Genomic DNA, 16507 nt, shown 5'->3' with positions numbered 1-16507 from the left:
AAAACAATATTAACAAAAATATATTTTTATAAGATTTTGTATTGGATTAAAATATAGCTTAAAAAATTGTAATCAATCCGGACTAAAAAACAATTATTCTTATTAGAGTGAGACTACCGTAATATGCATATTACGGATCAAAACGAATCTATATCTTTATTTTAAAAATTCAATATTCAATCCGTACGGTTAAACATAATTTTTGTATGAAAATGCTTAGAAATTAAATTTCATATATTTTTTAAATTCTTCTGCTATTTTTCAATTTATCTCAACTTTCTCGACGATATGAAAGTAGCAATTTAATAATTTTCTATCAATTTAAAAAATAGTAAAATATTTTTTAAAATATAAAATTTGGTTTGTATATTTTCATGCAAAAATCATGTTTTAACACTTTAAAATTAGAAAAGATAGATCCATAACATAGATTAATCTATATCAATGTTTTAAATAGTGATTATCGCGTCATAGCAGAAAGGCTAGAAAAAAAGCTATTGCGAATAGCGTAGCTATAGCGAAAGCTATTATATATAGCGTTTTTTGTTTAATAAATTATATTTTATATTTCTACTAATTTTTCAACATTATGTAAAGTCTCGTAAAGTAATAAGTAATACAAAATTTATTAATGAATTAGAATATTCATATTGAATCAATATACAAAGTCCAAATTGCTATTCAAAATATCTCTAATAATATCATAAATTATCTATCTTTTTTACATTCAAAATAACCTAAATATCATAGCATAAACTATATTTTTTTTCTATTAAAAAAAACATAGGCATCATGAAATAAATTATCTATCTTTTTCTATTTAAAAGTAAAATCAATCTGACCTTGAAAAATTTGATCTTTAAAATTAATTTTCAGTTTCGGCATTTATATAAAAGCCTATGTAGCATAGCGTGCCCTATAGCGCGTAGCATGTAGCGCAGATAGCAGACCGCTATTATCGCTATAGCGGTCGTAGCTGAAATAGCACACTTTTATCCCATAGCGTAGCGTTTCAAGTCTAAAAACGCTATAGCGTGCTATTTAGACCACTGATCTATAATATGTATATCATCTTATAATCTCATTCACGTAAAAATATATATTTCCAAAAAGTAAAAAAAAAAACTATCCTGCTTATAGGCCGTTCGGTTCCCCGCCAATTGACCGGTCAATTGGAAGGTTCCAGACGGCTTCAGCCGTATGATGCTGATCGGACGGTTCCAGACGGCTTTAGTGATACACATGTCCAACTATTACTATTACTATGTTTAACTTCTTATAAGGAATTTTATATAGATTAATTAATGAGATGATATATTAATGGAGTTAGGCTGGGTGCTATGGATAGGATAGAGGCCTCTATGCTACGGCTCAATATTCGAGTTTTCAAAATTCAAACGGTCGATCCGAACCGTTCATCTTATTCTCCATATTAATATCTGCTTGGAGACCCAATTTTACATTTTTCTGAATTTTTTTACTATTTATTAAGTATTTTACAAAATTGTTGATCCAACGGTGGCTGCACAAAACAGTAAAACCGTTGGATTAGCGATTTTGAAAGTGGCTTAATAAATAGTAAAAAAATTCAGAAAATTATAAAATTTGGTCTCCAAGCAGATATTAATATGGAGAATAAGATGAACGGTTCGGATCAACTGTTTGGATTTTGAAAAACTCGAATATTGAGCCGTAGCATAGAGGCCACTATGCTATCCATAGCACCCCAGCCTAACTCATATTAATGTTATCACTACTATAAATCATCATTACTCACAAATTAATGTCATCACTACTAATTATGAGATGATAGGTAGTAAGAGCATCTACATCGATCCCTGAAACTCTTGGAGTTTCTAAATAACTGTTAACTAATTTTTACAAATTTTATCTCTGAAAGTTTCTAAACCCCTCACATGTCTCATCTCTGAAACTAAAATTAGAGTTTCTTAATTACCATATCAGCAAATAAATTACTAGAGAAAAGAATTTCAGCGAATTATTTAGCCACGTCAGAGTTTATAAACGATTTCTTATTATGAAACTTTGGAGCAAAGTTGCTAAATAAGAAACCCATCTGCATCTCTGAAACTGGTTTAAAAACTACCACATCATATTAGAAACTCCAAGAGTTTCAGAGATGTAGATGCTCTAATGATGCCTCCACCCTATCTGTATCGTACCCATTGACACCCCTATAAGTAGTTCCAAATTATCCGTATTAAGAAGTCAGTGTTGGATAAATTAGGATGGATTAAATATCAACAAACCTTAATCCCTCTTTAATTATTCCATATCCAATAGTCATTATTCCTTTATCCCTGTCTAATTACTCTTTGCAGAAGAAATGATAATATAAAAGAAAAAAAAAGAGAGACCTCAAAAAAAAAAAGGAAAATAATATATAATACAATATTGATATCCTGCTTGATAATTTGCCACTCTTTATAATTTAGATTTCGGTCGATTCTACATCATTGTGGTTTATAAAAATCGATACAATCTAAATTTAATTTCTCATACTTCTCTATAATTTAAATTCGATTTACTTAATTGATATATAGTAAATTATAATGACATATTTAACGGATAGTGAATTTTTAAGTTTGTAGTATTTAAAAAAAAGTATATGAAATTGCTTGCTCTGATTTAAAAAGAAAGGATATAATTTGTCTATTTGAGAGATTCATGTAAAATGAGAAAAGCTAGAATTGTCAATTTAATAGCACTGATTTAAATATGCACAAGTATTTTTGATATTTTTGTATAGATAAATACAACTATGTGTTATAGAAAAGTACGTTTTTACCAATAATAGAGATAAATATCATCATCATCATTACTTGTGTTATTTATAATATATTATTACCTACTACTATCATTATTGTTATTATTTGTGTTATCAGTTACACTAATTGTTATTACTATATCATTATTGTTGTCATTATTTTGATTATAATTATTTTATCATCTCCGTCGTTCCTCAACTTCATTATTATTCTATTCACCACTCCATTATATATTTCAACTATATTTTATCAAACAATATTTTCATTCTTTTGAATTAATTGTACATAAATAGCAATATTGTAGTTCCTATTCAAATAACAATATTCTAGCTTATGTATTATTTGATCTATGGGTAGGTTTATCTATAAAGATCTCACAACTTAAGCTAGATTCTCAGTCTTGGTTTCCAATTCTGTCAATATCGTGCAATGTCCACATTATCCACTGAAATTTTAATTAATATCATTTAAAAAAAAAAACACCACTAAAATTGAAGAATTCAAAAAATACCAGTCTCTAATTCAATATGTGGCCCCCATTGCTTTGAGGGCCACAGATTGAATTGGAGCCCTTCAAAAAAAAATCTAAATATCAGTATATTACAGTGCATTTTTGAGTTTGTGAGGACCTCCAATTCAATCTGTGGGCCCCCAATTTAAAAATGGTGTCACAGATTGAATTGAATAAGTTGATATTTTTAAAAAAATTTAAATTTCTCATAATTTGTGGATTTTTTTTTGAATTAATAAAAATTTCGATATTATCCATGTGCAATGTGCACATCTGGTTTGACTAAATCAACATATGCAGCAAAATGTACCCTGGTATTGTTTGCTTTTCTCTTTGCCGACATTTACTGCAACGGATATTTCTAGTCCAACACCCAAATATTTATTTACATTTTACATGGCAAAAATCAATCAAGTACTTTTTCCCTCATTGTTGGAAATTTTTATTACATTCTTGAGCTTGTTGTAAAATCGAACAAATTATTTACTTAAGGTAAAATTATGACCGGACAACCGGTGTTATTTTGAAGATATTAATATTGTGTTGCTCAGTAGATAGGGAACATTTTGTCTCTTGCTACTTAATTTACTATTTTTTTCTTAAAACTGTCTATTTATTTATGGTATGCTCTTAACTATCCGAATCTTTTTGAAAGGAAATAATTTGGCTTGTTGCATTTACTTATTTTCTTATGGCAATCACAATCAATAAAGTAGTTACTTTTGTCGCTTTTAACCGTGTGATTTTTCTAATAAACGAGCTAAACAAAGTAATTTTTAAATGCTCGAAACTTTTTCTAGGTGAAAAGGTTCGTAGACTACTACGTACTAAACAAAAAAGGTACAGTATAGAAGAGCTACGTACAGACCTACCGTACTAATAGAAGCATGCAAGCATAGAAAAAAAAATTATTTGATACGTGTCCTTGTTCATATATGAAGAGCGTTTTTCGACAGATTTTGTGCGTCTTTTATAGTTCTTACGGTTCATGTTTTCGTAGAAATAAGGTTCACATTGCATCCAAAATTTTAAGTTATAAATATAAAATTTAAATTTAACCTTTTGAAATATATTAAGAGGAGGGATTGGATGACAACGTTTTTTGGTAACATCGGATGACAATGTCTATTTTCGAAGTTTCAAAGTCCAAATAGTCGATCCAAATCATTCAATATGATGGATATATTAAAATCTACTTGCAGATCAAATTTTACATTTTTTTTGAATTTTTTTACTATTTATTAAGTATTTAACAAAATCGCTATATTCGGACCATTGAATTTTTGTACCCATCTGAATAAACCCAAAAAAAATTCAGAAAAATGTAAAATTTGATCTGCAAGCACATTTTAACATATCCATCAAGTTGAACGGTTTGGATCGACTGTTTGGACTTTGAAAATGGACGGTGTCATCCGATGTCACCAAAAAACGGTGTCATCCGATCCCTCCTCATATATTAAATAAGTTTTGAGATTTAGTAACGTTAGAATTTGAAAGTCCAGCTCATACACATTTTTTTTCTTTTTGAAAGGAGAAGAAAACAAAAGAAAACGAGAATTTTGATGTGGAAGCCTAACATTATTTGTTTTTATTAAAAAAAAAACTAAGTCCATGACAAGGTTTAAAAATAGGGCCCTTCTTTGTGACGTACGCAAAATCAACCGACGACCTTAGTAAAAAAATAATTTTTTTATCCGTGTCCGTAAAATGTAGTTATCAAAGAAATTTCAAATTCATTTTTTTTAAGTTTTGATTTTTTTTAGTGTTTTTCTAAAGATTTAATTTGAAAATTTATATTTACTAGCTAAAAATTAATTCAGTGATCCATCGCCCGATTTTTTTATTTATATCCAAAAAAAATTAAAAAAATAACCAAACCGTTGCTGTATTTCTCAAGGTTATACACAGCGTTTATCGCGTCATAGCGGGAAGTCTAAAAAAAAAGCTATAGCGAAAACTATGCCACATAGCGTTTTTTTATTTTTATAAAAATTATATCATATATTTGTACTAAATATCAATATTATCTAAGTCTCATATAACAATAAATAACATCAAATTGATTAAAAAATTATAATATTCATATTGAACCAATACAAAGTTCAAATTGCGACTCAAAATATCCATAGTAATACTAATATCATAAACTATCGATCTTTTTCTATTCAAAATATATTCAGCATCATGACATAATCTATCTTTTTTATATTTAAATTTCAAAATAACCTAGACATCATGGCATAATTAATTATCTTAATCTATTCAAAATATTCAAACTACCATATATTAAGTATCATTTTGTTACTTCAAAAAATATCTTAATATATTCAATTTGAGTCTTTATTTAAAGCTCATATAAATTGAAAAGAAAAAAAAAAGCTCATGTTGCATAGCACGCTGTAGCTTCCTTATTTGATTTCGTTTAATGGATATCTCATTTAATAATTAATAGTTTACTATAAAGCTTAGTACGTCAATTGCAAAAAAAAAAATCACGGTTAAAATCTAATCTGAGCCTTTATTTAAAACCCATATAAATTGAAAAGAAAAAAAAAAACAGCTCATGTTGCATTGCGCGCGCTATTTGCGCTACACTCTATGCGCTATAGCGGACCGCTATTACCGCTATAGTGTTAGTTTGTAATAATCTAGAAGTCAATAATACGATAAGTTAATCATAAAGCTTTGTTCATGAATTGAATGTTTATTTATATATCATTTTGTTGCCTTGAGTATTATTGAAATTATGGATCATTTCGAGTTCATGACTGAAATTGTGAAACTCCATAATATAGATAATATATACTCTTAAAAGTCACTGACCAAGGTAATTAGCAGGAACACTAATTACCGCGATAAGGTTAGCATGTGGATTAAAAGATGGTTAAGTTTTACAAACCACCTGACAAGAGATGTCATTTTAATCACATGGATACATGTTCTAGGAACATGGTATTTGACAGACCCCGAATGAAACATTAAATAGAATTGTGTTCGTGTCATTAATGTTTTCATTCAGTGTCAAAGTTCTACAGTATGAGGTATTTATCGTTCCCACTAAGAAATATATATGAGTAAGTGTTATCTAACGCTGTCCGTAAAAAGCAGCCATAACGGTAGCATTTCCATATATATAACTTAGCTGAGGAAGTGATAGTCTGCCAAGAATACTACTTGTCCCTCGTATCTCTATACGAGCTATAGCATCACTGGGCCCCTTGATAGAGTTAGATTATCTGCATGCGGTATAATTACAAGAGTAATTATATTTGATAATCTACTCAAAATCAAGAAAAGATACAGTTACCAAGGATGACACACATCTACCTTGAAACTGATCTGATAGCTATGAGACAGAAGAACTGACACAAGTAAATTGTTTACTGGATCATGATATTGTACAGTACAGCATCATCTGTGTAATTGGATGGTCATGATGTGTTGCCAGATGCCACCCATGACTAACAGAAGTTAAAACAGTTTTAACTCTGTTTACCAACATAACACAGATCCTATTGGGTCACACCATATAGGAGCTACTCGGAGAATCTTACTGATTAATTATAAATTGATTATAATTAATATTAAGATGGTTATAATTAATTATACGTGATATAATTAAATTATAAATGTCATTTAGAATGACAAGCAGAAACAACGGTTAATTTATAAACGTACACATTACGTTGTATAAAAGTTACCGAACAATAACCGAAAAGAAATATAATTGTACATGACAATTATATATATATGATTTGGAATTTTAATTGTTAATTATGGATTTGAATTATGGGTTTAAAAGCCCAAAATAATCAAAGCCTTAATTAAAATTAAAGGCCCAAAGTCAAAGCCCAAAATCAAAGCCTTTTACTATTCATGCCTTAATGGGCCAAGGGCAAAATGGTCAGTTCACACCTATGCCACCTTGCATGACACCTTAGGGGTGTAGAAACATGGAGAAGAGTGTGGAAGGGTGTGGAAGGGGTATTTTGGTCTTTTCACATATTAAAGGATGAGGTGTCAAGGGCTTTTGGTAAATAGATTTGTTTTGAGGGGTATTTTGGTCTTTTGCGAACCTCCTCAAAACACTATAAATAGAGGGGTGAGGGTAGAGAGAAAATTTGCTAATTCACATGTTAATCTGATTACTTTGTTAATCGGTTTTTCTCTCTTCCCTGATTTCGGTTATTACGAGATTCGGAAAAATATATTTTTGCAAACTCTGCGGTATTTCGTGTTTTGTTTTTTAAGTGAAACTGAATAATTTGGAGTCTTAAATATATTTAATCTATCCCTATTTTGGTGAATAGTGTTTCTGCAGAATTCCGCGGTTTACGGTATTTCTGGCAGAAGAAGTAAATCGCTCTCCGGTTAGTCCTGGTGGATAACCAATAGAGGTATCACACGTGTGATACTGCGAGTCGATTCCATCCCTGGTGAGGCTCTACTCGCTCGGTCTGCATTCCAACTGAGATTTGGAATCAAGGTATAAATTGTTATATTAATCTATTTAATTTGTAAATAGATTTAATGCTTTAGGAAATCAATTATGGAGTAGATCTGTAAATAGGATTAAACGAATCTTCTTGATTTATTTAATCCGTAGCTTAAGTTAGATGTAAAAAATTTTGTTTTACTCTTTCCGCAGCTTAAGCTAATTAAATGGGTTTGAACCGTTCACGAAAACCCAACATATAGCGCCCGTAGCTCAAATAGCGCGTTTTGATACCATAGCGTAGCGTTTAGGGTCCAAAAACGCTATAGCGCGCTATTTAGAACACTGGACTATTTCCAAAACTACCCAAATCGGATTTTTTTTTCCAGTTTTAGCACCAATTACCGGAAACTCATTCTAAAACCGGAGAAAAAAATTTCCGGTATCCCAATTCCGGAATTTTTTTTTCCAGATTTTAGTCCCAAAACTAGAATTTTTTTTTTCCGAAAATGGAATTTCCCGGTCTCCAATATATATATATTTTTTTAAACTCATTTTTTTTATAATATATACATATATACATATATACATATATATAGAGGTTGACTACTCTACTTACATAAGCATATGAGCCGATTTTTTTATTTATATCCAAAAATAATATAAAATTAAAAAAAAAAACCAAATCCCTGTTGTATTTCCAAAACTACCCAAACCGGAAATTTTTTTTTCCGGAAATGAGATTTTCCATTTTTTTTTATAAAACTCGTTTACATATATACATATACATATATTATATTATATTATATATAAATATACATATATTATAAAAAAAATGAGTTTATAAAAAAAAACGCAAACGACGTTTATAAACAAAATACCGATCGTTGTATGTCTATCGTTGAACGAAAACTTATACTGAATTTTTGAGACATTAAACGACATTTTTTTGAAATTCTGATGCTTCGGATGTGAAGATGCAAGCTGGGGAGCCCCCTAGGCAAAATCAGATCTGTCTCGTCCCCCCCTTTCCAAAAAGTTGTCATACGTCCAAATCTGACTTTCTTAGCCAAAGTTATGGTTGTTTAAAGTTTTTTTGAAAGCTGAACTTTGAAAATTCATAACTGTAGAAAAATCCAAATAAATTGAAATTTGTGTCAATTCTATGTATTTTTGATTGCTCTACATGTTGGTGTAATCACCTTTGTAGTTTGGTCCTTGTATGAGTCTAGATTTGCTGATTTACCAGCAGAGGTCAAATTTGATATACATATACATATACATATACATATATTATACATATAAATTTTTTATTTATATCCAAAAAAAAAATTTTAATTTTTTTTCCGGTCTTAGCACCAATTACCGGAAAAATTTAGTGCCTCAAAAGTTCAGTTTAAGTTTTCGTTCAACGGTAGACATACAATGATTGATATTTTGTTTACAAACGTTGTTTGGGTTTTTTTTTATAAACTAATTTTTTTATAATATATGTATATATAATATAATACATGTATGTGTATATGTATATATGTAAATGATTTTTTTTTTTTTAAATTTGGAAAATCTCATTTTCAGAATTTTTTTTTCCGGTTTTGGAACTAAAAACCGGATTTTTTTTTTCGGAATTGGATGCCGAAATTTTTTTTCTAGTTTTAGACATCAATTTCCGGAAAATGTTTTTCTGGTAATTGGTGCTAAAATCGGAAAAAAAATTTCCGGTTTGGATAGTTTTGGAAATACAGCAGCGATTTGGTTATTTTTTAAAATTTTATATTATTTTTGGATATAAATAAAAAAATTGGCATATGAGGGTATATGCTTATAAGTCATTTTTTTGTTTTCAAAATTTAAAAAGACGATCTGAACCATTAGATGTGATCTCTAGCACATTTTATTGTAGAGATCATATCTAACGGTTTGGATCGACAATTTGGACTTTGAAAATGTAGAAAATGATTGTGGTAACTTGTTGTAACTCAAAAATTGTTGTAACTTGATCCCTCCTCTATGTATATATATGTATATGTATATATATGTAGAGATGGGCTATGGTGAGTTGCGAAGTAAAGCGACTATTTTACTTCACACCCATATTTTGCGATTTTAAAGTTCAAAACGTCAATCTGAACCGCTCAACAAGATCTCCATATTGAAATGCGCTTGGAGACCAAATTTTACATTTTTTGGAATTTTTTTACTATTTATTAAGCCACTTTGAAAATCGCCGATCTGGTGGTTCATAAATTTTTATTATTTTTTACTGTTCACCCAAATTTTCAAAGTGGCTTAATAAATAGTAAATAAATTTCAAAAAATGTAAAATTTAGTTTCCAAGCATATTTTATTATGAAGAACATGTTGGAAGATTCGAATCGGCTATTTGAACTTTGAAAATGAAGATATTGCGTGGAGTATAAACGTGTTTTACTTCACAACTCACCGTTGCCCATCTCTATATATGTATATGTATATTATACATATATTATAAAAAAATGAGTTTATAAAAATAAAAAAATTGGAGACCGGCAAATTCCATTTCTAGAAAAAAAATTTCCGGTTTTGGGACTAAAAACCGGAATTTTTTTTTCCAGAATTGGGATACCGGAAATATTTTTCCGGTTTTAGACATGAGTTTTAAAAAAAAAAAAATTGGTAATTAGTGCTAAAACCAGAAATTTTTTTTTTCGTTTTGAGTAGTTTTGAAAATATAGCAATGGTTTGGTTATTTTTTTAATTTTTTTTGGATATAAATAAAAAAATCGGTCCATCGCTACTCATGTGCATGTCATATGAGTGTGAAAGTTTTTTTTTTGTTGTTGAAAGAATTGATAACCTCCGATTTTCATTGAAACTAGAAACCATTACAAAGAACTGGTACCACCCATCTGGTACTGAATAGACAAAACAAACAAAAGGAAACCTACTTTGATATTATATGAGTGTGAAAGTTTACTGTTCAAAACAAACAAAAGTAAACTTACTTTGGTATCATATGAGTGTGAAAGTTTATTTTGCTTTTATCTTTAATATCATGTATATACTTCAAACTGATTTACTTCACAATTAATATTAAGTTAAGTAGTTAAACTTGTATAAAAAAAAGTTAAATAGTTAAAAATATTGAAAAATGAATACATTTAAATTAAATGAAAAACCTTTTTTTTGTACTGCTTCATTTCATACTAAATAAAATAAAAAAATTTATAAATTTTGCATGTAAACGCTATCACTTGTGAAGTAGATAAATTTGAACAATTTGAATTTATCGTCTAAAATCTATCGGATAAGTTTGGAGCTGATAAAATTTGAATTGTCATCATGATATATATGATTAACCGGATTCATAAGTCTTATCTAATAAATCTATCCGATAAGTTCGGAGCTGATCAAATTTGAATTGTCATCATTTGATATAGTAACGGGATTCATAAGTCTTACCTGATAATTTTTTTTGCTTTGTCTTTATTAGTTAATTGAGAGTATATAAATTTGGTATCAGTTTCTCCCTGTTCTTGGTCTTTGGAGGGTACATTTGGATGTGAGCTAAAATAGTGAATGAGAATAGAAAAAAAAATAGTGATTTTTAGATTAGTGTGAAATTGGTGCTATTCGGATTAGTAAAATGTTATTTGAATTGTACATTTAGAATAATGAATAGCTGTGACCAATAAAAAATAGTGTTAACAATGTGCTAATTAAGAAAAAAATAGGCAAGTGGGGTCTCAAACGAAGTGTCACAACGTGAAGATAACATAAGTAATATCAATTTTATTATTTTGGAAATTTGTTGGCAAAAATCCGAAAAGAAAACATTTTTCCCTCTCTTCACACTTTTTGAATAATATTAATTAGGTATGTTTGGATGGTATGAGAATAGTGCTATTCTAAATCAAGTCTATCCAAACAATCACACTTGCTATTCCAAACAAGCAGAACAACGCTATTCTGCTGTTCCAACACAAAAAAGTCGGAATAACGACTATTGCAAAGAGTGCAGCCAAGAACTTTTTAGCTATTCTGAATAGCTTTGAGTTAGCGCTATTCTAGCTATTCTTAATTTATTATTCGCAATAGTAGCTATTCTAGAATGCATCCAAACGTACTCTGACAAGGAATAGAGAATAACAGTTATTCTAGCTATTCCGAATAGCAAAATATTATTTGAATCTATATTGCTATTCCGAATAGCTCCTATTCAAAAATAGTTTATATTCTTGACACATCCAAACATACCTGAAGCTATAGGAGAATGAATCACAAATTCACGACCAAAGCCCAGTATGTAGTGTGGTTCGTATTGTAATTTGCATGCTTGTAGTTATTTATGTTGGATTTTCTTATTAGAGTTGTTGGTCAAATAAATCCCAATAAATAAGTATACATTCTTCTATAAATTTTAGGGAAGTGCATTAACTGCGCATAGATATAAATGATAGTTTTACGGAAGGACAAATTGGATTTTAAGAAATAAAATATTCTCTTGGCGGTTGGCGCTCAACAACTCAATTGTTGCCCTTAAAAAATAGCACTCTCCAAAATTATGACTGTATATGAAAATATATATTTGAGCGGATTCAAATTTGCTACTTTTTTTTTTTTTTTATAAGAAAAGGAGCACATTTCTATTTTCAATTCGGATTGTTCAAAATCGATCGAACGGCTTCCATTACATCTGATTCATTTTAATAGATTATATTTATATATATAAAAAAAAAGAGTAATTGAAGCCGTTTGATCGATTTTAAATGGTTCAAATTAAAAAATAGAAGTGCTCCTTTTCTCAAGAAAAGTAGTAGATTTGAATCCATATTTGAGCTATATGGTAATATAAGTTGCTATAAACCTATTCCTGTTTTTTTTTTTTTCCAAGTACTTGTAACATAAAAAAGATGAAATTATAATTAAATTATTAAGAAAGAATATACGATAATCATTTTAATGGTTTTCTATAAACTTGGAATATCGCTGAAATAAATTATCATAACAAAATCACAATTTATATTCCAAGGATCCAGATATTAATTACTAAACCTATGATGATGAGATAAGCGCAAGAACTTATACCCTATGACCCCACGGCCCCACCGTATATTTTCCCTTTCTTTTATATGTACTTGTTATTCTTTTCTTTCTGTAACTGATACCAACAACCAACCCAGCCCCCAGGCTACACCTCTAATACAATGCCTACGGGCTTTCAATCAAAAACAAAAAAAAATACACCTCTAATACGCCTTCCCTATATATTGACGCGTAATAAAACACCACTTATCTCTTGTTAAATACCCCCCACTTGGGCCATTTTCTCCACTCACAACACTTTAAAACACACTATCATTTTCCCTCTCTTTATTTCTCTCTCATGGCCAACCTAGACAACATCAAACAAACAAACCCAGCAGAACAAGCTGAGCAACCACCACCTCATCACCGGTGCAATCACCTCCTCCTAGGCCTGAATTATGCGGCTCTCTTTATCGGTTCTCTAGCCTCTAGCCTCCTCTCTAGATTCTACTTTGCTCATGGTGGTAACAACAAATGGACCGCAACCTTGGTCCAGTCACTCGGATTCCCTCTCCTATTGGTGCCTCTCTATATCTTCCCGCGACCCGTAAATTACCGCCCCTTCTCACGCTTCACCCCTCGTTTACTGTCTCTGTGTGTTTTTCTAGGCCTTTTATTGGGGGTCAACAATCTCCTGATCTCATGGGGTGTGTCGTATCTTCCGGCATCTACCTCGTCTCTACTTTTATCGACTCAGCTAGGTTTCACACTGGTCCTGGCTGCTATCCTAGTACGGCACCCGTTAACCTTCACGAACACTAATACTGTTGTTCTTTTGACACTTAGCTCGGTGCTTCTTGCACTAAGGTCAGGCGAGAGTTCAGAGAGACTAGCCGGTGAGAGCCGGGTTCACTACTTAATTGGATATGCATCGACTCTTGGTGCAGCAGGTTTGTTCGCGCTCTATCTTCCCGTGATGGAATTGGTCTATCGTGGTGTCACTAATTTCCGCATGGTCATTGAGGTGCAAGTGATAATGGAGGCGGCGGCAACGTTGCTGTCAGTTGTTGGTGCCACGGCATCACCGGGTGGATGGAAGGAGACCGGGCAGTGGAACCTTTCGGGAGTACTGTATTGGTTAGTTCTCGTGATTACTGTGCTGACATGGCAGATGTGTTTCATGGGTACAGCTGGGTTAATCTTTTTAACATCATCCCTGCACAGTGGTGTTTGCATGACAGCAGTGGTGTCGGCTAACGTGGTCGGTGGCGTTGTGTTTTTTAAGGATAATTTCGGGTCAGAGAAGGCGGTTGCGACGGTTCTGTGTGTGTGGGGATTGGGGTCTTATTTGTATGGGGAATACAGAAAGAGGGAGGATGGAGAGATTAATAATAGGATTAGAATCGGGAGAGAAGGAGAAGAGGAGAAGGAATTGGAATTGGAATTGGAAATGGAGATGGAGAAAGTTGGAAGAGGAGGCAGTGGGAGTGAAACTGTATGAATTTAATTACCAACTCAATTAATGCGCATTATTTAACTTCTAATTTTGGGTTTAAGTGGTTCAATGTTAGCAAGTGAACTTTGCAGGGGAAACTGGCACATGTGTACATATTTAAAATGCCTTAAATTTATCTTGTGTACTCAGAACAATTCAAATGAGTTTCTAAATAATTATTAACTATTTTTTAAAAATTAAAATCTCTAAAATTTCTAACTCTTACATTTTTAAAATTAATTTCAGAGTTTTTATTAATTTACGTCAATAATAAATTTAAAAAAATAATAATTTAAGTTAATCATTTGACCCGTGTGAAATTTATAAATAATTTCTTAATAAAAAACTTTCTTGCATATTTTTAGAAACTCCCATAATATCATAAATGTAAATGCTCTCGTTGTTTGATATATATATATTTTTTTTGTAGGAAAAGTTTCAATTTCATATTTTAACTTGCGTATCATGACGTCTATTAAGTATTTGAAAGAAATTATTTAAAAACAGTTTGAGTACTAATATGCAAAGTCTCATGAAGACCGTTTTATACTATATATAAAAAAAGTTAAAGAGATGGGCTACGGTAAGTTGCGAAGTAAAGCGATTATTTTACTTCATGCTTATATTTTGCGATTTTGTAGTTTAAAACGTAGTCGATCCGAACAGCTCAACATGATCTCCATATTGAAATGTACTTGGAGACCAAATTTTACATTTTTTTGAAATTTTTTTACTATTTATTAAGCCACTTTGAAAATCGCCGATCCAACGGTCCAGAAATTTTTACTGTTTTTACTGTTCACCCGGATTTTCAGATTTTCAGAGTGGCTTAATAAATAGTAAAAAAATTCTGAAAGATGTAAAATTTAGTTTCCAAGCATATTTTATTATAGATTAAACATCTAACGGTTTGAATCGGCTATTTAAACTTTAAAAATGAAAATATTACGTGAAGTAAAAACGTGTTTTACTTTGTAACTCACCGTAGCCCATCTGTTAAATGCTATAAAGGACTTTGTAGAAAATATTGGCAGGTCAGAAGGGACTATGTGAACTTTGAGGAGATTTTTGGCATCAATATATTATACTTTTTCAAAATGACAAATTAAAGCTCTTAATATCAATAGGTTTATTTTAGGTCGTTTATTTGACCATTGATTTTGTATAAAATAAGCTAAATATTAAAAAATTTATGTGGTCCCAACTTTTATAAAGAAGAATGAAATATATTAATGACTAATTTCAGAGTCTCGTGTTAAAAATTGAAAATGTAATTTAATGCAATTTGATGAAATGATTATGCATAATTACTATATTTTAATGCAAGATATATTGAATGGATAAAAAGATAACTTTTTATCTCTACAGAGATATAGTGAAATATAGTTGTTGAATAGTGAAATACAATTAACGAGATACAGTTGCAGAATTAAAAAATTTAGTGGAAGCGCTTAATTAATGATAAAAATTATTTTACAGGTTACATTTTCACATTAAAAAGTATTATTTTTACAGAGTACTTCTACAAATTGCAAAATCTAATTAAATTGGCTTCATAAATAGATATGATGTTTAGTTAATTTAGTCTGTCTATTTTATTCTTGCTAATTATAATAATAAAATAGAAGAATTAGGGGACTTGGGAATGATCTGTATAATATTTGCCATGATAAAGGTTTGATGAGATAATTATACACAATTATCAATTTTTAATTAATATAAATTGAATGGATAAATGGATAAGTCCTATTAAGGGCTGGCAACGAGCTGGCTCGGTCCGAGCTAGACCAAGTTCATGGCTCGCTCGTTTTAGCAACGAGCGAGCCAACATTTGGATCCGAGCTGAAATAGTGGCTCATGACTTGCTTGTTTTGACAACGAGCGAGCCGAGCCAGCTCGTGGGCCAAAAGCCCAAATGTTTTAGATAATATATTATAAAGTCAACTGTCATAAATTAAGTTTGTAACTAAATTCATACATATTAAATTACTAAATCTTCAAATTCATACAAACACAGTTCACAAAATAAATTCATGCATACTAAATTCACACAAATTTATACCAATGTACAAATTCATACTTGGACCGAGCTGGCTCGCCAGCTCGCGAGCGAGCTAGGCCTTAGCTCAAACTTGTTAATTTTGAGTCGAGCTAGTGATGAGGTGGCTCGTTAATAGCTCGGTCCACTAACGAACGGGTTGTTAGCGAGCGAGCCAGATGCGAGTCACGATCGATCCACGAGCTACGAGCTTTTTTGCCACCCCTAG

General features: G+C 30.8%; 1 protein-coding gene across 1 annotated transcript; it reads left to right on the top strand.

Moving 5' to 3' along the window:
* Positions 1-13011: 13011 nt before the first annotated feature.
* Positions 13012-14338, top strand: LOC144559479 (putative purine permease 4). The gene has a single exon (XM_078308500.1). It carries the CDS (start codon positions 13104-13106, stop codon positions 14244-14246), a length of 1143 nt encoding a protein of 380 aa, XP_078164626.1. The 5' UTR covers positions 13012-13103; the 3' UTR covers positions 14247-14338.
* Positions 14339-16507: the final 2169 nt, after the last annotated feature.

This window comes from Carex rostrata, chromosome 9, assembly GCF_964058835.1.
Source record: "Carex rostrata chromosome 9, lpCarRost1.2, whole genome shotgun sequence".
Taxonomy (NCBI): Eukaryota; Viridiplantae; Streptophyta; class Magnoliopsida; order Poales; family Cyperaceae; genus Carex; species Carex rostrata.
The sequence above is the reverse complement of the archived record's forward strand: the minus strand, read 5'-3'. Positions and strand labels throughout refer to the sequence as shown.